Raw genomic sequence first — 22,728 nt, 5'->3', positions numbered from 1 at the left:
ACTCTGAGCAGTATGTATGGGAATAAAACAATATAATAGATTTGTGTATATTTCTGGCTTTCCCACTGATGGTCTCAATAACTCGTTGTTGCACGGTGCTGCTCTGTCTTGTCTGTCCGTGCGTTGTCAATGTCCTCTTTTCACCCCACGACGTTATCAGTTATGAATTTGTTTTTCACTGTTTGAAAAAATGGACATGTGGCAAGAGAGCGTGTGAAAAGTGTCAATTGCGTAAGTGTCATGGTGAACGTGTGAGACTTGGCAGCCCTGTACACTACTAATAAAGTTTATTTCAGCTTAATTAGTCCAGATCACCTTTTCAGTAGATTTTCAGTAGACAATCTGGGCTCTATTGTCATTCCAGCACATGGCACACTGTGGGCTTTCTACTGGCAATTTGGCAATTTTATCACACACACGCAGGCTTTTCCATAGCCTATGCCAGTTTGGTATTTTGGTGATTTGCCATTTACTTGCCTGCACGCGAGCAGGAGGATACACACAGTGTGTGTTCTGTCAGCTATCAGGTGGTTATCAGGATTATTGGGACTTTTTTTCCACTGACACTATTTCAAAATCACAAGATACATGGACAGACTGTATTCAAAAGATGACACGATAAAAAAACCATTTCCACTTAAGTAAACACCAAAAGGCGGAAAAAGGGATTTTTTCAGGTCAGAGCAGTGCGGTGGGTAAATTCATTTGCTCAAAAGCAGGTCAAAGTTCACCAAGCTTCAGCTCTGAAAGCCTAAAGATGCTTTTCTCTGTCCACTCTATGTGTTTGAAATGAAGTGAGTGGAATACTAAAGTGTAACATGACTGTATCAAGTCATGTCTAAACAAGACACATAAGCATATAGTGTTTGTATGTCTTTCTAATCAGAGATTCTTTCTTGCTTAACATATCCATACACATTTCGAAGAAACACACAACATAATGTAGGTATCTTCTTCCATCCATCCACCAGCGACAGATCATGTTATCATGGCACATACCAAACTGGCGCAGGTCCAGGCAGAGGTTAGCTCCCTCGACCAAGCTTGTGTTCTGACACATTGTCCAGACGTTAAAGTACATGAAGACCGGCAGGCTGGTGAATGCTGTCACTCCCAGCCACACCAGGAAGAACAGGTAGGCGAGGAACATCAGCTGCAAACACAGAGGCGAGAGATTACCAGTGACAGAGTCGGCCATACACTAAACCCACTTCTCAAGCTTTATTAGAATTTAAATTCACCATCATTTCATGAAAAAGAATGAGCATGCAGGTCATTTTAATTTTTAATGTTGCTTACTCACAGGTGACAATGTGATATTTACTTTACACCATACACTAAATGCAGAAAGTATATTTCTTTGAAAGCTGAATTTTTCATTATGCTTTTAATTGTGAATTACATTCATAAACACTAGATTGCACAGGTGTGAGTGTAATTGTGTCAGTTCTCCATCATTTCACACTGAGGCATGAAAACACCTTTTATGCAACTGACTGCTCTCTCTCCAATCTCTTTGTCTTGCCTTTTAGCTTTCTCTCACAGACCATAGCCCTGTGTATTTGTGTGTGTTGTCTCCAGAGGCCTGCACTAGAAAGCCTATACCCTCTCCACTGCGCAGAGAAATACAGATGTGAGGAATTTCTTGCGCAGAAGTGGACAATGCCTAATCTGTCTCTTTGTCTCCCTCGTCCGCATGAATCAGATGTGACTAACAGAGAGATCAGATTCAGATTCAGGGAATAACTGCACAGAGATCTGTCAGGGTGATATACTGAGTTAGGCCAGGATTTGGTGTGTTTCAAAACAGTATCTATTTTCAGAAACACTCTGCAGAGTTAGCAATAAGAAAATGTTTGTTGTGGTCCAGGTAGCAGTGCCGATTCTGTTTAATGTCATCACTTCAGTACATAATATACAGGATATAAACTCGAAATAATATTATTTAGCTACTTTTATATGAGTGTAGGGATCACATGTTCCTTAAATGTTTAATGTTCCTTAAATATCTGTTGAACCAACATGGGTGAGAGAGCTGAGAAGTGCTCTGTAAAAATGGAAATTTGAGTATTTTCATTTCCATGACAACTAGGAAAAATCCATCTGCTGATGAAGCTCATGTAATATGATTGAAAACAGCTACTAAATAGACCTTGAGGTGAAATAGTTTTCTATGCATGTTGGTATATGTCACATGGATATCTGTTAGTCATCAGATACATATAAAAGGACAGCTCAGTCACGTGTAAGCACCCCGATGGAGCAGAGTTGGTCTGATTATGCAACATATACTTTACTAGCAAGGGCAACATTTTGCTCACATTGGAAAAATGTAAAATTAAAAAATTGAAAATGTTACAAATATATTAAATGGCTGAATGTGAAAACAGCTTAAAACACTGGAAAGTGTTTTTTCTCACAAATAACTCATTTGTTTGGATTCTCTAAATCATCATCAATCTGAAGATGTTCATCTGTTTCAGTTTCACTTTATTGATGTTTTCTTTATCTAAGGATGGAGGTTTTAACATTACATAACAGTAACTACATGATCAGTTACTGCCAACTAGTCCTTTTACTGCCAGTATCCTGTGTATCTGAAAGAACACAATTTAAAATGTCAGTGTATCACATTCAATCTAATGGCTCTAAAGATTTCTTACAAATGCAGTCAGGCAGCGTCCGCAGGCGGTGATCTTGAACTCTCCATAGAGATCCCTGATAGCTCCGGTGGTGAAAAAGCCCTCCACCAGCAACAGCACTCCAAACACAAAGAATCCAGCTGCAAGACCATAGATGATGTACTTCAGGATGTCAATACTGTGGAGAGAACACACACACACTCACAGTGTCAATGGTTAATGACTATTTATTTATTTTCATGCAGCTTGAAGTGCTGTTTGTAGACTCAATGTTTATCATCAGCTAAACCACCATGTGTACGTGCCAAATATAAATCAGAGGTAATAAGTGAAGCTTGAGTGTGAGGGTCTGTTGGGGCAGTGGGAGGGGTCTCCACCCTCATACATAAGTGGAACATTTTCATTCACATTTATTGATTCCTATCTGATTTATATCCACAGGTGTGAACCAACACAGAAAAAGACTATTTTCACCACTGCAAGAAAAAAAAAAACCTAAGTTATTTTTTCATTATTAAGGGCTTTTTCTTCAAAATTAGGACATAGTTCCTCATAATCATGAAATAATTATAGTGGTGGATTTTTTTAAAGTGGAAGCAATGATAAAAAAAAAAAAATCTGAATTGGGTCAGTTTCATGGTGCTGTAAATGAAATGAATCATACTAATTATACTTTCATGTTCAACGTGGCCTTATTTTTTGAGGGTGATTTCCCAGAAGTAAGCCTACACAGTGAAACAGTATTTTGGGTCTGAACTATCAAAGAGGTAAATTCAAAGAAGACAATAAAATATTTGAAATGATACTTGTAATAAATTCAGGTAGCTACTGTAAATGGTGGCGATGTAATGTTTGAATGAATAAAGTCTGGTTTCTGAACTCAACTTGGACACTTGTGGCATATAGAATATTAAATTATTATTATATCTTTACAAAATTAGATCATTTTATAGATATAATATTCCTCAGTGGGTGCAATGTATTGTGCAACAATTGTGCTAGAACATGAAATCAGAGTAAAAAACGTAACTCACATGATGAAAACATCCAGTGTCTCTCCCGGGGCTCTGATGACTTCAAAGTAGTTCTGGAGAATGGTGACGGTGCCACTCAAAGCTTCGTGGCCACACCCACAGAACAAAGCCACGCCCATGTACAGGAGGATGGTAGCGATGAGCGAGGCCCAGGGCAGGCTGCCCACACATCGCTCACAGCACTCCTTACAACCTGAACATAGATGAAAAGACAGAACTGTAATGCTAACAGTCTCTTTTACGACATCATGCAGAGAATGGCATCAGTAACATATATAAGTTTTGTACACTATAATGATTCTGAATTCAATAAAACAACTACGCAACTACGACCTGCCATGACTATACATTCCCAAACAAACAAAATATGAATGAAAAGCAGTTTCTAGCAAAGTATAAACACCCCAGAGGAAGTAATGCAAATAAGTGATGCAAGCACCAGCGCCCAGTCAGTGACTTATACTTTGAAATAATCATAGCTCCATTGAGAGTGGTGAAATGAAAAGTGTGTTCAGCGTTTCCTTACCGCATCCCGGAGTGTATTCATTAATTGTGAGTTTATTATGAAGAGTCTTTGGCTCTCAAGTTGATTAGCTGCTTTTATCTCTTCTGCAGAACATTAACAACTTAAATCTAATTACATACAGTACAAACACAGAAGCACTGCTAATACAGTGATAGAGTACATACATCATTTTACATACAGTTGGACTAAACTGGCTGAAAACCCAGAATAATGTTCTCATTTACATTCGTTTGCTTCTGAGGGGATTATTTTGAAAGTATGTAGGCGCAGAGAAGGGAACTGTCTCACATTAAAGGAACACTTCACAGCTACAGAGCAACATTATCATTATCATCTGGAGTCGTGTTTCTGTTCACCTGGTCAGTGTAAGTCCAATATTCACTCTTTTTTTTAGCTGTTTTTGCTCTCTACCAACTCCTGAGGCAAACATCTGGCTCTTTAGCTGCTAATAGCTCCACTATGTTCACCAGTTAGTCGCTAACTGTGTCTGTTTGCTGTTTAGTGCTAAGCAGGTAGTTTACAGTGGGGTTTTAGGTTTTTTTTCTATGAAAACAACACTATGAGAGCACTGGGAGTGAACCCAAACAGTAAAGCTGCAGCCAGACAGTTAAACAATGAGCTGAAAAAACTCTGTAAAGCTGAGAGTAGCTCATAATTCTCTGTATAGCTCATCACTACAAATGACACCTCTGACATTACACACTGTCATTTGATATATTGTTATAAGAATATTGATTACATCTTTAAAGCTCATGAGAGAAACTGATAACCTGGCTCTGTTACAAGTGAAATCAATTTCTATAACTCCCAAAGCTGTTTAAATTACACTGGTTGGGCACTTAACTTCATTTGAGCGCTACAAACAAAATTCCATTCACTTCTACTGCAGTAGGGTGGAGGCAGAAATCTCAGAGATGGATGTGTATCAAAAAGCTGGCCACATAAAACCAAAACCTATCAGCATGGCTGGATACCACTAGAGGTACATGAGAAAATATGTCTCATTTAGGGGAACTCATCCTTTAACTTGTAGAGCGCACTCTGTGTCAACATAAAGACTTCTACTAGGGGTGTGCCTGAATATAAATACGTTATTCGGCAAAGCACAAATAGTGGGTTTTTTTTTTTTTTTTACGAATATTTGTTTCATACAAATATTTTTTAGATTATTTGTTTTTGGGAAGAAAAAAAACAAAACATGTCAAATGCCAGCGAGCAAGTCAGTTATGGTCGCTATCTCAGTCTCTCTCCTCTGCTCCGCTGTTACATCTATCAGCAGGTCACATCCACCTGCTACATGACACATATTTTCTTAATTTAGACATCACTTTAATTTTCATCTTTAATTTTCTAAAATTATAAGCGTAATAAAAACAAAAACAGGATTTTTAAGCCTCTTTCCACTTTTATTCAAATACAAATACAAATAATTTTGCTGCCTCAACAAATACAGATACAAATACAAATACTGGGCCCCCTGCACATCCCTAACTTCTACACATAGAGACTTCAGTCTCAGTTTCTACCAACAATGATATTCCAAACATGACCTTAAAGCCATCTCACACTTGCTCTCTGTTATGGGAGTGAGTAGAAAACAGTAACAGTAGTGGCATTACAATAGAAATGTTTGCTCTACTGCATCATGATGCAGTGAATCACATCACACTGTACCACACAGTTTGGATTGGATTGTGACAGGGCCGAAGTGAATCATATGAACCTGTTGCCTTCTTGGAAATAAATCTTGATGGATCAGATTATTTATTGCTAATAAAGATGCAAAATGTTTGTATCTACCTGCACAGGGACTGCAGATGGCGATGAGCTAATAGGTCCTGTGTGTGTGAGGTCTTTTACAAATAAATGTAATAAACTTAACTAAACATGATCACTCTTTGTCTTTCAATGCCATTCTCCTGAGAGAGACCACATTACATAATTGTACACTGGCTGCCAATGATGCACCAGCAATCCAAGCCTTTATAACTGTAATTTGCTGGAGTTGCAACCAAAAAATAAAAATTAATCTGAGGGGAAAAAGTTTTCAAATCAGAAATATTTCAACAACCGATGTATTGGTATATTTCAGTGTATTCCCCATGAAAACATGACAGAGATAACTGTAATGCCAGGATAGCAGATAACACTATATCATCTTAACAGGTTTTGACACAGGAAGAATCAGTTGTTTTCCGGCTGACAAACTGTTGGCAAGACGTAGATTTGTTCCACAGTTTAACATCAACAAACAGTCTTGCTGTTTCTAGTACAATAGGAAGAAAGCAAACGAATGTGTTGTAACATAAGTAGCGGATAATTAGATTTACTGTGGATTGTTGTGCACCGTGTTCTGTCCTCTAGCTTAATATGTGTCTGTGTATAACATTCATATGCAGGAGAGAATTAGAGTACATGCTGAGGGCTGGGCCGAGGTCACTGGGTTTAATCAAGGGGCAACCACCACAAGCGACTGGTAAAATCACTGTTTGTTTGTTTAAAGCTGCAAGTGCTCTATGTGCTGTGAGATGCCAACCCCAAAAAGTCCCCCACTGTGTTGTACTCTATTAAAACCCCACAGTTAAGAAATGTTATGCTCTCTGTGTTAAATCTAGTGTCTTCTAAGGTGATTAGTGTCTCAGTGGTGATTTTGAGATTCTTTTTTTCCATTATGATGTTTTTGTTTGTATTTTGAGAAATCTTGCTTGATTGACAGGTGTCTCAGCCTATGTCAAGCAGCTGTGACATCTGCTGTTGCTCATCCCACCTCAGCTCCACCCACCCAGCTATTGACTATCCACTATTATTGGATATCAGCTGCTTTCAACTGAGAAATCACCCTTTAAAAAAATCCATATCAGCCAAATCACACACACACACACACACACACACACACACACACACACACACACACACACACACACACACACACACTAAGTGCTTCATCCTTTACCTCCCTGTTATATAGTTTGTTTGTGTGTTTGTGTGTGTTTGTGTGTGTCTTTGTGAGTCATCCTGCTGCTCAGGTTTAATTGACCAGCCTTGTTGCCATGCCAACAGGGGTGTGGCAGGAGCCCGCTGACCCACTTTGCCTGTAGCGTTGTCATGGTAACAGCGCGGCTCTGCAAGCACTACAGTCACACTAATGCACATCTTCACACACACACACACACACACACACACACAGACACAGACACAGACTCACACAGCCTCCATTTGCATAGACACAAAGTGTGTTCTCGTTTAGCTTATTGTCTTAGTTTTGGAAATGATCGATGAACAATTTCAATGTGTTTCTCCACAAAATATGAGCCAGTCACAGAGGAATAAAAATGGCTGCTGTGCCCAGTAGGAAGGTACCATTTTGCGCTGACTGACTCCATTTAATAAAATGTTCATCGCACATGAGCTACATGCTAATTTTGGTTCTTTATACACACCTTTGAATCAATTCATGCCCGTGTGGTTGACACTTTTACATATAAAGAATAAAATGTAGGGCACATTAGTGAGACAGTTGTGAGGCAGATGGATGGGCAGAGAGAGGAGGAGTGTGATGCTGTGATATAAATGTGTTATGAGTATGTGTGAAGGTGTTTCTGTGAGGGGGGTTGTATGAAGCGTGTTTTTGTCTTGTGTGTCTAAATATTTTCACATTTGCAAATATCTGCATCTGTATGACTGTGCAGTTGTGTTTCTGACATTGTGTGTGTGTGTGTGTGTGTGTGTGTGTGTGTGTGTGTGTGTGTGTGTGTCCTGAATTTCAGCCACGTTATAATCCTTGTCATATTTCCATATTCGGGCTTTAAACGCAGGAAAGACCCAGTGACCTGCTAAAACTGGGACAGGCTGAGCACAAACGGCTGTGTACTGCATCTATATGTGAGACGGTGTTTTCTTTGTTTAGGAGGAGATAAATGTTTTCACATGTGATATGACAGCAAGTACCAGTTGACTGTACCATCACATAAAATGACCGTAATATATCTACAGGATTAATAAGATTCCTGATCATCACCATTGCAATCCTCAGTTAGATTTGTAACTTTAACATGTTTGGTGTTGTTTTAAAAGACAGCAGTTACATGTATATACTGTAAGTACAATAGCTTGTAGATAATATTCCCAAATAGAAGTGACTTCTATTGTGTATTGACATCTGTTGTACTTTTTAATATTGTCTGCTGCCTAAAACACATTTATTGATTGTTCATATGATTGATGTTTCTATTTTTTCTATTATATCTTACCTTTCAGACATGAAGTGCAATAGCAATAGCAATTCAATGTATTTACAATCAGTAATCATCTTTCTATATGTTGTCGTTTTTATTGGTAGTGGTGGAAGTCCAGCATTCCTGGGCTGGATTCAGACTGCATTAGCTCTTGTCATGGTAACCACAGGTGTCGCCAAATCAACCAGGGCTGAAATCTTAAAGATTACAACTATTGACTGTATATAAATAATCTAATCTAATCCAATCTTTATATACAGTCAATGATTACAACCACTACAACATTTTCAGGTATTCACAGGAACATCCAACTCTAATGTGCAAGAATATGATGAAAACCATAATCATTTATATTTGAATCAAACTATGATCTGTTCTTTAGCACTAACTTTCACAAAATCATTAGAAATAAGATGTTTTTTGTAATCTGTTATCTGGTTGTGGTTTACACACACACACACACACACACACACACACACACACACACACACACACACACACACACACACACACACACACACACACACACACACCAGAAGAATTCTCTTCTAGCTTTTTTAACTCAAACATATTATTATTATTATTGTTGTTGTTATTATTATCATTATTATTATTATTATTATTATTATTATTATCATTATTATATAATACATTGAGCCTTGGTGCTCATTAGGAAACAATTTGGACAGCACTGTCTAGCCTGATTGTCTAACAGACAACATAGCTGCTGTATGTGTGTGTCTGGATATCTGTGTCTTGGCTCTGAGAGAGGATTACTGGGCTCTCTCTCTCTCTCTCTCTCTCTCACACACACACACATACACACACACACACACACAGAGAGAAAGAGAAACACACACAGTGGCCTGAAGATGCACTCAAGAGTCAAAACCCTGTTCTAATGGGAAATGACAGGTTCAGTCCCACTGCACCATTTAGAGTGAGATGCAGTTCAGCACAGTGGAGTATAACCCAGATAAATATATATGTACACTGCAATCAACAACTGATGTCATCTGCAGTTGAATTTCCTCTTCAGCCTGTAATTATTTCAAACAAGATGTCTATGTTGTTTTGTTTAAGCCAGAAGTAGCTTTGCAGTCACTCACACACTCACACACAGTTAATGGTAGTAGCCTCTGCTGCTGGCATGGCCTCCTGAAATGATTCTCCTAGCTGCCAATCAAATCGCCTGTTCATACATAAATCCCTCCTTTCCTCTCTATCCCTCTGTCAATCGCTCACTCACAGATCGGCTAAGCGGTGTGTTAGAGATGGGAAATTCCACAGCACAGAAACAAGGGAGCAGTCTATAATTTCTGGAGATCCACTTGTTTGCTATCTTAACCAGAGTCAAATGAGAAAAACAATATTGTGGGGTTGCCATTTCAAGATTGTCTGATGTAAATGTATTAAAACACCACAACAGACCCTCATCATAATTTGGACACCACACCGACAGCTTCTAATGGGGCCATTAATGCTTATCTGGCTGTCACTTGCTATACTGGATGCTCTTCAGTGTTCACCTGACAGCAGAGAACACCTGCAGCAGCTGGAGATCAGTGCAGAAGTGCTGACTGGATAAATAAATGGTTAATCACTGAGAAATTGTTCGACTGCTAGTGAAATCACAATTAGGGAGGGGCAGGCCAATAACCCAGCGATCGATATTTAAGTATACAAACGCTACTCATTCAGCAGTGATTCCCATGAAAAAGTGCTGATTACAAAAGGCTTTGTTTTGTGCTGCTGCACTTTCATAGCCCGACTTTGTGTCAATGAACAGACCTTTGTGATGTAAGAATCCTGGAAACCCACACATCACACGCATCCTCTATTTTCACCAGCCTGTCAAAGAAGAGATAAGCTGTCATCTGGCCGCAATTCCCAGCCTACAGCCCCCACAGTGCCTGAGCAAAAATCAAGCATAACTTGGTAATTTTTGTCTTGTCTGTGAATGTGCAGTAAATATGGAGCAACTGAGCTATTTTCAGGAAGGCTGTCTGTTACAGTATTAGAAATTTGTGCAAACAAATCAAGAGTTAATTAGGAAAAAGCATAGAGAGCGGTAATGAAAGGGAAAGGAGGATCAAATTTCAGTGATGGATGCCTTTTAGAAAGGCAGACAGGCAAACAGTATTGATCAGAGGATATTGTGAAAGGGTTAGGGTTACTATTGGAATCAGTGTTTCCCGTAGATTATAATACATCCAAGCCTATTCCTTAAAAGGAGTTACGCTACCTGCAGTTTCCCAGGCAACGACACAGACATTAACTCACGTTTCGAGACAGCGCTGCTCAGCGGCTCCCGAGCGCTATTGATTTGCGAATGAATGGTTATTTGGTGTTATTTTTGACATGTAAAAAATTATTTTTTGGCCTGGCAGGGGTTCTCTTATACTATTACACAAAAAGGTCAACCACTACATCACATACTCATTCATTTTGGACTCTAATTGTGAAAACAAACCTGAATGTTCTAGAGGGACTTTGCATTTCCCTTTTCAGAAAAGTTAAACCAATAATCACCCAAAAAACATTGTCTTTGTTCTCTGTTGTTGGAGCATGCTGCTAACTTGATCTACTGTACATTTAATGGTATAAAACCATCTGAGTTCTGTATGTGCTGTATATCCATATTCGAAATACTCTCTAAGGGCTTGTGTCCATATAGCGGAGAGAGCCTGTGCAGCAGCATGTGGCCGCCTAGACAGAAAGTGCTGCATCCAGTGTCTCTTTTCAGAGTGCTCCTAGTGCTTCTAGTTGAAAATCTCTAAACTTTTCAGAAAGGTGTTGGGTGTTGTCACTGTTGCTCATATATGAGATGGGGGGCGGGACTCGTCACCTTGGTAACAAAAATGGAGGAGAGGCTTGTTCTGGCCGTGTCTGTCTATCCTGAGCTTTATGATATGACAGACAGAACATCAGCCGGACACTGAATGTTGCATGAAGGTTGTAAGCTTGTTGTTAGCGGTGTAGTCAACTCTCTGTTAACGTAGTGTTAAGTTAGCCCAGCGCTCTCTAGTGCCCTGCCAGTGCTTTTCTGCCAGAGGAACGCGCCCTAAGTCATTTTCTATTTCCGACATTAAATTTATGTTTTGTGACTGATAACAAGCAATCGGTGGGTCCTCGACAGGAAGGTTAACTTTTAAAAAGTGTCTCACAAAAGAAAAAAATCATTCTGCACTCTGTGTACTGGAAGGTTAGAGGAAGAAAACATCTCTATTGCCTCCAAAATGGAGAACAGAAATGTGTGCAAATGTGTGCAAAATTTTATATCAATGTAGTTCACTGCATACGATTCCTCTACAATCCTTTTGCAATGAACAAAAAACAACCTCAGACTGTGCACATGTAAGCCTAAAAATACAAACACAAATGGACCAAAAATACACACTGTAGTTCTATATTTTCGCCTTAAAGCTGCTGTTCTGTAATGATGTTCTTCCAGTTTCATGCTTATAAAAGACATATTGAGAACAGTACTGTTGCCAAGGAAAAAGCCTCTGAAACACCATTTTTAGACCATCACAGGACAATAAAACTTTCCACTGAAACTCAGTCTAATACCATTCATTTAGCAGCTCTTTCAACAATAATCATTAAACTGACAAGTCATTTGCAAAGTATTACAATTGAAAGGAAAATTCACCCCTAAAGTGGTGTTATTTCTCTACTGTAAAGGTGTAAATGGAGATTTTGAACCACTCCGTCTTGAAGATGAAGAGCAGAGAGACAGACTGTAGTGATGATGTCATCCACAGACTAAATGTTGGAGCCACTCCACAGACGGTCAAAACTGGAAACACTGCCAGGACTCTATGACAACCACCATGGTGACTTCACAGGAATATGGGAAGATATTCTGATTCACAGCTGGAAGCCTCACGTTCAAATACAACTCAGTGTGAAATATGTCAAATACAAATTTTACCAGCTCATTGAGTCCATCACCTGTTCAGTGACAAAGTGTCAAAACGTTACCTAATTACTTAATCGAGTCTTGATGGTTTGATTTCTGGCTTTGTGAGACGGTTGTTTCCATTTGTATCAGCGGTGAATGAATAGCATCCACACATTTGTCACAGCTATTTTCTTATAAAACTGCACTTGACGTTTGTGTGATTATGGAGTGTAGGTACTTCTGAGCATTAATGAATAATGAAATAAGAAGTCAACATCTAAAAAAAAAGATAACATCTAAGAAAGCACATCATACCCAGCAACAGGGTTAGCCACAGATCCTCCACCTTTTCCCTGTTTACAGAGAACAATGTTGAGTAGCTGGTGGCACTAGAGGATGGCCAAGCGATCAGTACAATCAAAAAGGTACATGCTCAGCAAAATTCATGGCCATCTGCTCATTAGATTATGAAATACCTTGCCCTTTTGGCCTGAGGGTGGTGCTTAACGAACCCTCATGGCTTGACCAGGATGGAAAAGTTTCATCCTCTGAGAAGCGTGGATGTGCTCTGTAAATTTCACAGCGATCGGTCCATTAGATTTGAATATTTCTTATTTACAAGACATTTCACGGCAGTCTGCCCACAAACTGTGTGCCCAAAGAGTTGGTCAGACAGAGCGAGCACTAGCAGAGCAATCAGGGCTAGGTTAACCTCCTCTACACATTATTGGTCAGAATAGAGCACATTTATCCAGCTGCTCACAGTGTGTACGTGTGGTACTCTCACAGGCAGCAGAATGGAGCTTGTGCTAACTTAGTTGGAAGGTAATGAAATTCCCTTCAGAGTAAAAAAACATGATGGGAGAACCCCATGTTTGTGTGGCTTTCTCATCTGCTTTTTATCCCTCTCCAGCATCTGTTTCTCTGTCTCTCCTCTCCTCCCCCACCTTTTCCTCTCTCACCCGCTGTGGGCCTGCTAAGTCAATTTGTATTGACTTATTCTTCTCTCCATTAAGTTCCTTTCTATTAGTGGTCATAATAATGAAATGGATATGAGGCAAATACACATGGTCCACTTTCAGCTGTATGACTCTTGTCAGTTTTCCCATTGACTTGATCTATAAAGCTACAGACTAATTTCACAAATTGAACAGGCTAATGCTGACTTCTTTTTCTGCAGGTTTAGGAACTGGCCAAACAGACCACCAATTCCACACTTGAATGTCTTTTCTGACTCAATCATGCACCATAAACTCCTACTTTAAGAGGCATTTTGTCAATACATTTTAGGGGAAGGCTTCATAAATAATGTATCTTCATGCTAATAAACAGTTATTTATAATTAGATATAATGAGCCAATCTCCAGCCAGTGAAATAAAACTTTTACATGTGCTATGTGGAACATCAGCATCAAGCAGGTCTTTCCTGGGAAAAGTCCTTGTGCATACATGAGGGGATGTGTTTTACGTCTCCTGTTAGACTGAACTAAATCTAACAATAACTGGATAATTAGCATGAGTTGTGATGTGCACCTTGTGTGGACAAAAGAAAAGTATCTCTCCAAAGAAGTGAGTGCCACAAACTCAAACCTGACAAACAGAAAATTCAAGGAAAAGCAGATCAAATAAGAATAGATCAAACAAATTCAGTACACAAACCCCAGCAGGTTTCTGTTGATGTTTGTTTGTCTGGTTCTAGGTGTATTTTTGTTTTGGTATTATTGTCATATGGGGATTTAATACACTGTGCACAGTAATCACACACTTTCTGTCCTCCTTCTCCCCATATCACACTGTCTCAGTTAAAAACTCAATTAAAACTTGATTAGAGATGACATATCATCAGTTTTCTGTGAGAGTTACACTGGAATCTCAAATCAAGCCCAACTGATAAACCTCCTTGGGTATAGCATGTATAAGGTTTAGGGTTACTGTTTAGACGGAGGTAATCTCACACAGCCAGACTTTTGGCACAATTACTGATCCATTATGTTCTTTAAAGGTGATCAGTGATCAGGTCTGAAATAGTGCTAACAGAAGACATCTTGGCTCAGTGCTGAAAGGCCTAATTGCTCAACATTGTCATGGTGAGTAACTGGTGACTACCCCTGTGAAAAATCTTTTTTCTCGCATGCTGTTTATTTTCCTGAAGAACTCACAGTATAAAAGCTTAGGCACCGATTTCATTTGGAGGTGGAAAATAATTCTTTGTGGACGATTACAGTCAGCACAAAGTAAGTGAGCTTCTGACTTGTCATCACTCTTGTTGAGAACAATTATCTGACTGTTCAATATATAAAACAACACAAAATATCACTGAACTGTGTTCATCTTTTAGCCATTAAAATTTGTTTTAATAAATTAGCTGTCATACATTTTATTTTATTTCCACAACCTGTGATCCTGTCTCCTCACATTCCCCATTTGTTTGAATTATAAAAACAAAAAGTTTAAAGTGTGGATTTATTTGCATATAATGGCATTTTCTCTCTGGCTGTGTGATCTGTTTTTGCTATTAGATGATGGAGACTTTTAAATGTTACTCTTTAAAATGAAAATACACTTTGCAGTGATTATTTTTGTAGATAAATCAGGGTTTGACAGAGAAAGGTCCACAGGGTTAGATGTACAACAATTATGGAATGCAAACCATCTAGAAATATGTGTCAAGTAAAGCATTATATTAAATCTAAATGTGTTTGGGAGAAAAAAAATAATGCATCATTTTAATGTGTTTTAAATGATCTTCATTTTTTCCTACCTTCCAGGCAGCCGTTGGCTTTCTCATTTCTGTACAGTATAAAAAATAAATTAGCAAACTTTCTTCAGATGTCTAATTTAATCTCAGCAAACTTTGAATCTACGTTTATTTTTTCTTTGTTAAAGTTACATTATTATCAAGATGTAATGCAGTGAGGACTTTTGAGGACTGCTTTAGCACACAGATATCACTGTGATGGACTGTAAAACTCAAGCAAGTTTCAGGAGTAACTGCTTTGGATATTGTACACACGATATGGAAACCAACGCCTGTCTGGAAGGTAGGACAAATACATTTAAAAATCTTAACCTCTACAGCATACATTCATAAATGGTTTACATAAAATATTAGTACATTTCTGTGAAGGGCAAACACCACGTAAGATGCCCGAAGACTGTTGGAATTAACTGTCCCTTGTTCCAAACTAATAATTCACAATCATACAATTATCTGTCATCATAACAACATCATTAGCAACTGTAAACTAACTTGCCTTGCTACAGACTTGCACTCACATGACCAAATAAATGGCTCAAGATGTGGATACACAACCTGAGATTTCCAGCTTTCCCCATAAATCTGAAAGTGGTGTTAAGTCCTCAGCAGGATGACCAGCAAGCTACAGGCAGAAACAGATCAAAACCTCTACATGTGTCTCTGCCACGCTTTCTCTTTCAAATCTTTCACACTTTCAGATAAGATTAGGCAACATGAAACTTTGATGAACCCTGTGGAGAATTTGGGTGATTGTTCCTGCAGTGTTAACAGGAAACAGCAAACAACATACTTCAGAAATTCTTACATAAGATGATACAGATGATGAGGAGTTGTAGACACCAAATTGCCATTGAACATCGGATCCAATCAGTATTTATTTAACCCGAAGAGAAATATAGCCTCATGTAAAGCAGTCTTAACAGCTAACATAGGTATGAAAAACATACAGTATCCAGGCAGCTAATGAGAACTAATAGTGGAGGTTATATCTGGCTTTGGTAACACTTTAGTTTAAGTCCTTCTATTCAGCTTTCACAAGCACTTTATTAACATTTGTGTTAAATGTTAAAGACATTTTATTTTATTACAGCTGTGTTTTACTATATTGTCATTCATGATCTGTTTAAACAGCAGCCTCCACTTATGGGTTCCCACAGAGGAGTTACAGTACACATACATTAATGCACACTTATATTATAGTGTGCTATTTATTAAATGTTTATATACTGCTTATAAATTCTAAATAGTGGGACTTACAGTAAAATCTTCCCCTGGCTGCCACATCCTCTCTTTTTCATTGGTCCAATTTATGTAATACATTTACCAGTAACCAATGACAACCTAAAGGCAACACCTGGGAGTTAATACTTGGTCATGTGATCTTTTACAAGTCTGATAAATAGTAAATGGGATGTATTACACACTGAGAGTTTCAGAATGAAAAAAAAACATTTAATTATTAACTATTTAATGAGAATTTTGAATTCTAATGTTGCATTTTGCACAGCTTAATTGTTCATTATCCATTATGTTAGTCAGCCACCAAGTGCAAAGCAGCCAGTTATTATAAAATGTGTTATCAGAGGAGCAGAGAATTCCTCACACTCTGTGCAACAGGCTTAACAGTTAAACCTTGATTTAGGTAGATTCGAGATTCAAACACTGTGAAATGAAAAAAAATATAAATGAATTTTGCAAAAATAAAAGTGTGCATCCTAGCATTTAAGATCAATCATTTAAGGTCATTTATCAGTTCAAAATGAAGCGTACTGAGCTGTTTCTTTCTTCATGTCTCCGACTTCGATCTATTTCCTGCCAAGTCTCAAGCATCGCTAGCTTTCTCTGTCCTGTCTCATAGATTCACATTTTCCTGCATCTCTCTCCTTCTCGCCTGTCCTAACACATTTGATCACACATACACCTGTATTTTGTCAGCTGTGTGCATCTGAATTTATTACAACTAGGGGGAGGGGGGGGGGGGGGGGGGGGGGGGGGGCAGTGACAGCAGAACTGAAGGAAGATGTAAAAAGAAAGCAATGAAGATGGAAGGAATGACACCAGTGTGGGATGGGAACTAGTTGAACAGAAGGAGTGGAGGTGATGGCTAAAAAAAAAAGAAAAAGTGGTTGGAATGAAAAATCATGTTTGCTTGAAACATCTTATCTCCCTATTCCGCTTTCTGATTGGCTAAAACAGGTCCCTTACAGAAAAAACACACAGATCCACCTATCACACAACAGAAGACAATTCCATAATGGTTTTACCATAGATACAGTCTTAATAAACGTTAATATGGGGATAAATGCAAACATTTGATTATTACCGCTCAAAAATAGTAATAAATAGCTTCTGAATCTGTGTAAGCAGCATCGGTTATGTCTGATTTCATACTGAAGGTGCGATGAAGAAAATGGACACGCCCATTGTTACCGCCAACAACAACAAAAATAATATAGACAGCTGCCATTACGCCATATGCAAAATACAGACATACAAAGGGAGAATATGTGTTTTATATGGGATGTGTACCAAAAATTGCAAAAAAAACAGAAAAAAAGAAAACAAAATGGATGGAGGAAGAAAAATGGTAAAAAGGCAGGGAACGAGGGAGGGAGAGAGGGAGGGAACCTACAGAGCGAGATGGAGGTGAGCAAGAGATGAGTCAAAATAGAGGGTTGGGGAGAGAGAGAGACAGAAAAAGACAGACAGTGGAAACAAGAGACAGACCTGCAGAGGCAGAGGGACAGACACAGAAAATCCACTTTCAAATTAAGTACAGTCAGAAAGGCTGAAGAGAAAAGTGCATAAAGAGATAGGACTAGTGATAGAGAGATATGAAGAAAATGGAGGGAAAGGGTAGAGAGAGCACCACAGACAGCAGAAAAAAAAAGGAGACACGCAGAGCGCGAGGAGAGAGAGGAGAGGAAAAGGCGTTCAGACAAGCGTGAAGCATCAACAATGGAGGCTAACAAAGAAAATCCCAATGGAGGCATCAATCACTGCTCCACTTATCCCTCCTCCCTCTGATTTTGTCTTTATTTCAAGGTTTTGCCCCACACTCCCTCCTTCTATTACCCTCTTCTCCCCCTTTCCTTCCCCCCTGCCACTCCCACCTCCTCCATCCATCCATCCATCCATCTGTCCATCCATCTGTCCGTCCAGCCTCCAAAACAACACCGACCCTCCAGTGTCTGCCATCTCCTCTCATCCTCAACCCAAACAATCTGCTTATTTATCCGTCCATTCATTGAAACATACATCAGAACTGGGCCGTATAATCCACGGTATTATAAAGAGCAGACATATAGATGGCACGATTAAAATTCACAGCCCATATTCCCACCTCTGCTGAGAGGAACGACAAGGAAAACGCTCTCTGTCAATTGAGTTAAGAAAATGTGCAAATAACATATCTATCAGACTAAAATCTGATGCTTTGTTTTTTCTGCAGGACATGTATGCTGTCTTCTTTCTCTCTGCCCACAACACACACACAAAGGAATCCCATGATACCGAGAGGGATGGATGAACAGAACAATGGCAGAATAGCACAGCTGATAAAAGATAAAAAAATGAACAAATTGCCCTTCTATCCTACCTTTCTGGCTTTGCGATTCATCCATGTTTTCCTCCATTGTGGCAGGTTAAAGTCCCTTTGTCTCTATTTCGTGTGAATCTGTTTAAAGCCCCTTACTAGCTCTCAGCACAGTGTGCGTGTGTGTGTATGTGGGAGGCTGTGTGTGTGAGAGTGTTTTTTTTCCCTCCCTGCAGATGATGGAGGCTCAGGGAAGTCCCTGTTTCTACACTCTCTCTATTCACTCTGCAATCTGGGCTTCTCCAGCATCCTATCTCCATATCCATCTACAGCTATCGCTTTCTCTACAGATGTTTTTTTTAAATTATGTATTTATTTAAATAGTAAACTGAGTGTAAACAGTGACATTTAGTAACATTTCCTTAATATCATACCCCCTTTTTTACCCTCAGTTCATTTTTTTTATTTAGAGCAAATAAATGCAACTGTCTAATACACGAAGAATGCTAATGAGCAGAGACAGATGAAACCTTTCATTTCATATATAAAAACACAAACAGGTTTATCTCAGTCTACATTCACTCATAGTGAGTAAGTGATGAGATCTAAGAATTGCAATACAGCTTACTGTTACAAATACTGACACTAGAAAGCACACATAGATTAAACAGAACACTATGAGAATCTCCTGAAGTCACGGGACTCGTCTGAGCAAAAATATACTGAAAAACAAAAAAAAGGGGGAGTCATCACACAAGGCAGTTCTACACACTGAAATGACAAAAATTAAAAATGACATGCGCACCACAATGGTAAGGCACATGAAAACACAGGTCAACATACAGTAAGTAGACATTGCCTCAACTTTACCCAGCAACACTTCGTGTGACATAGAAACCTCTGTGACATCAAACTCTGACCAGGCTAAATTTATTTTGTATTTTAAATTAAAGCTGTAATATCAAAAAAAGGGTTTCAGATATCCCTCTCTGAGATTTGTGCCATTATCCCAATACAATGGATATGGATGGAATTTCATTGGTGGCGCTCACAGCGTTGTAAAATTCCACTTACAAAATTCAACAGCAACCCTGTCTTTTCAGAGACAATTGTCCCAGTTACTGTGGATAATCTACAGAGTCAGTCAGTCAGTCTACTGGAAGCAGGGGGAGACAGTTTGCCTAGCTCAGTCCAAAGCACAAAAACACACCTGCCGGCACTTAAAAAGGCTCACCAATTACAAAAAAAGTTAGGGAGTTACAGAACTGGACTGGAACTATGCACTGATCAATATTTTTCTAAGAACAATGGATCAAATGACTACCTTACTGTATATGTCAGTTTGTGATGAACCTGCACAGAATCAAACCTCTCAACTCTACACAGCTTTTTAGAATCTTTCAGCTCAATTTTCTGGGTTTACACCTGCAACATTAGTCTTTTTTGTCCAGTCTCATCACAATCATCAACCCCATTTCCAGTGGCAGCTGTACACCCACTGTACACTAATGTCACCTGCCAGCACCAAACAGTAGACAAACACGGTGACCATGGTGAACAAAATGGCAATTATCAGCTAAAGAGCCAGACATTTTCTCAGAAAGTGGTGATGACCAAAAGAGAGCTGAAAGGAGCGTGAATATTGGACTTACAATCATCAGGAAGCCAGAAACACAACTTTCTGTCAACATGGGGCAAAACACACAAAAATATGATTAATAACATTAATGAAGGATTCATTCAAGTTAAGTGTCCATTGAAGCTATGCCAGTGGGCCAGAATGCTGAATAGCCTGCTATGAAAAATGGATGGAGAAAAAGTAGCAAAAACACAAAAGAGGAAAAACTACAAAACCAAAAAACGACTACAAAATAACCAGAAAGACAAAGATAAAAAAAACTATGAGAAAAAACACCAACTTGCATCCACACAAGCATTTCCAGGTTATTTTAGTAAAGACCTCTGCTCACACTGAAACACCTGAACAACATAAAACAGCTAAAACTCTTCTTGCCCACTTTTCAGTCGGCAAACAACAAACTGCACATCACAGCCAACATACTGTATGTAAAGCAGTAGGACAGACACTATTTTTCACTTTTAACATTCGAAGGGAAAAGGCTTTTAGAAAGAAATATGTTAGACGAATATAACATTGACGTGGTCAAATAACACATTGTATGAATCAGTTCTGAGCAACCATTAACTGATCCATAAATAGAGTTCAATTGATCTGATCCTGTGTGGGATATGAGTGTCTGTATCAAAATTCATGACAATCTGTCGAATAGTTATTGAAACACTGAATTTGCTGAAAACCAATGTTAATCACATGCAAGAGCTATATGAAAAGTCAGGGGAGCGGCAAAGTCATTATCAACATGAATATATAATCCATCAAGTAGATATTGAGCTATTTCATAGAATAAGTGAAAACTTTGACCTGCTGGTGGCATTAGATGAAAGGTCAGGGGACCACCAAAGTCATTAGGACACTTCCTCTGGGCACCATGCATATCTGTAACAATTGTCATGGCAGTCCATCTGATAGTTTTCAAGTCATTTCTCAAAACCCAAAGATGTAAACCTCCAAGTGGCACTAGATGAATTGTCAGGTGATCACAAAGTGAGTAGAATTCTTCCTCTAGGTAATGTGAACTTCTCTACAAAAAGTCATAGTAATCCATCCATAGTATCATTGACTATCTTTATCCATTTTTATTCTTTCTTACCACATTTTGTGGCGTTAAGAACCCTGAAATACATTACCTCATACACGCCATTTGACCCACCCTGATTCTATTCAGGTGAAACCATGGTGTTGGCCCATAGTAAGTAGGACAAATGCTATTTGACCCTTTAGTGCCTACAAAAGGCTACTAATTCTTGTAAAATCAGATGAAAATAAAAGAAAAAAGCAGTTTATTAGGTAAAACAATATTAAAGCCATGGATCTAACCAAATGGCAAACAACAAACTAGCAACTGATATGCACTCATATGGCACCAGGTGAAAAGAACTCAGGTTCATTTGGCAAGACTTCCACCTAGGCTATGTTTGAAACCACTTCCTATTTATTATGTAGTGCACTATATTTAATCTCTGTCATTTTATTTGAGTGTCTTTATTCAGAGTGTGAAATTCAATCACTATATATAGAGCTAACTATAGAGCCCTCAAAAATTCTACAATGGAGCAAAAAAAAAAGTAGCGTCCATGGTATATACACTTTCTGCTAACAAACCTATAATGCAATTAGTTACATTTTATAGATGCTAGAATTTAATATTGTGCGACTCTACACCTATGAGTGATGACGCAAATGGCAATGGCAATGATTTATGAGTGTCTGAAATCTCGATTTACTGTTCACTGCAGAGTGAACTGTTGAGCTCCTGTTAGGGAGTAGTGGATGTGTGACCAAGGGAGTGATTTTGGACAGCAATATACACACGAAGACCAACCTCTGTCAATCAGGAGAGGAGCGTGATTACAGGTAGAGGAAGACAAAAAAAACCCTCAGGCCTCAGTCCATCCAAGGAAGGAAGAATAATTACAAGGAAAATATGAAAATAGAAAACAAGAAAAGAAAAAGGACAAATAGAAAAGGAAAAAGCTAAGAAATAAACTTAGTTCTTAGACTGAATAAACTGTTTAACTCAACCCAACCATATAAGTAAACAGCAATAAATGCTTGAAAAACACACTGACGGAGTAATAAATTTAAGCTAAAGAAGTATAATAGCCCAGCTACATAAAATATACAATTTGTTACATGTAGCTGAGTATGTGCAGTAGAGAAGACAAAACATCACTCAATTAAACATAACCTACAGATTCTTTTCTCTAAGAATACCATGTAACAGGCTGTGCCTCCCTGCCAGAGGCCTACTAAAACAAAGGTATGTGGATGACAAAGTTGAATTAATATACAGAGAAAAACATTTAATTACAGCGTCAGTTGAGTGATTGCTAAAAGCCCTCAGTATAATCTGTCTATAGATTTCAACACCTCAGTGAGAATGTGTCAAGGGAATGTATTATGTACAGTAAGTTTCCCTGACTAGGCAGAACTTATTAACAAGTGTGGT

General features: G+C 38.6%; 1 protein-coding gene across 2 annotated transcripts in view; it reads right to left on the bottom strand.

Moving 5' to 3' along the window:
- Window positions 1-22,728, bottom strand: part of LOC121908555 (neuronal membrane glycoprotein M6-a-like) — a 49,174-nt gene that overhangs the window by 11,017 nt on the left and 15,429 nt on the right. For both annotated transcript variants that reach the window (XM_042428677.1, XM_042428684.1), the window contains exons 4-6: window positions 3,677-3,869; window positions 2,664-2,820; window positions 1,000-1,153 (exon numbers count right to left, since the gene is read on the bottom strand). In XM_042428677.1, coding sequence (XP_042284611.1) covers window positions 1,000-1,153; window positions 2,664-2,820; window positions 3,677-3,795 — 430 coding nt within the window. In that variant the 5' untranslated portion in view covers window positions 3,796-3,869. The remainder of the gene's footprint in view (window positions 1-999; window positions 1,154-2,663; window positions 2,821-3,676; window positions 3,870-22,728) is intronic.

The sequence above is a fragment of the Thunnus maccoyii genome, chromosome 2, assembly GCF_910596095.1.
Source record: "Thunnus maccoyii chromosome 2, fThuMac1.1, whole genome shotgun sequence".
Classification (NCBI taxonomy): Eukaryota; Metazoa; Chordata; class Actinopteri; order Scombriformes; family Scombridae; genus Thunnus; species Thunnus maccoyii.
This window is presented reverse-complemented; position numbering and strand designations above follow the sequence as displayed.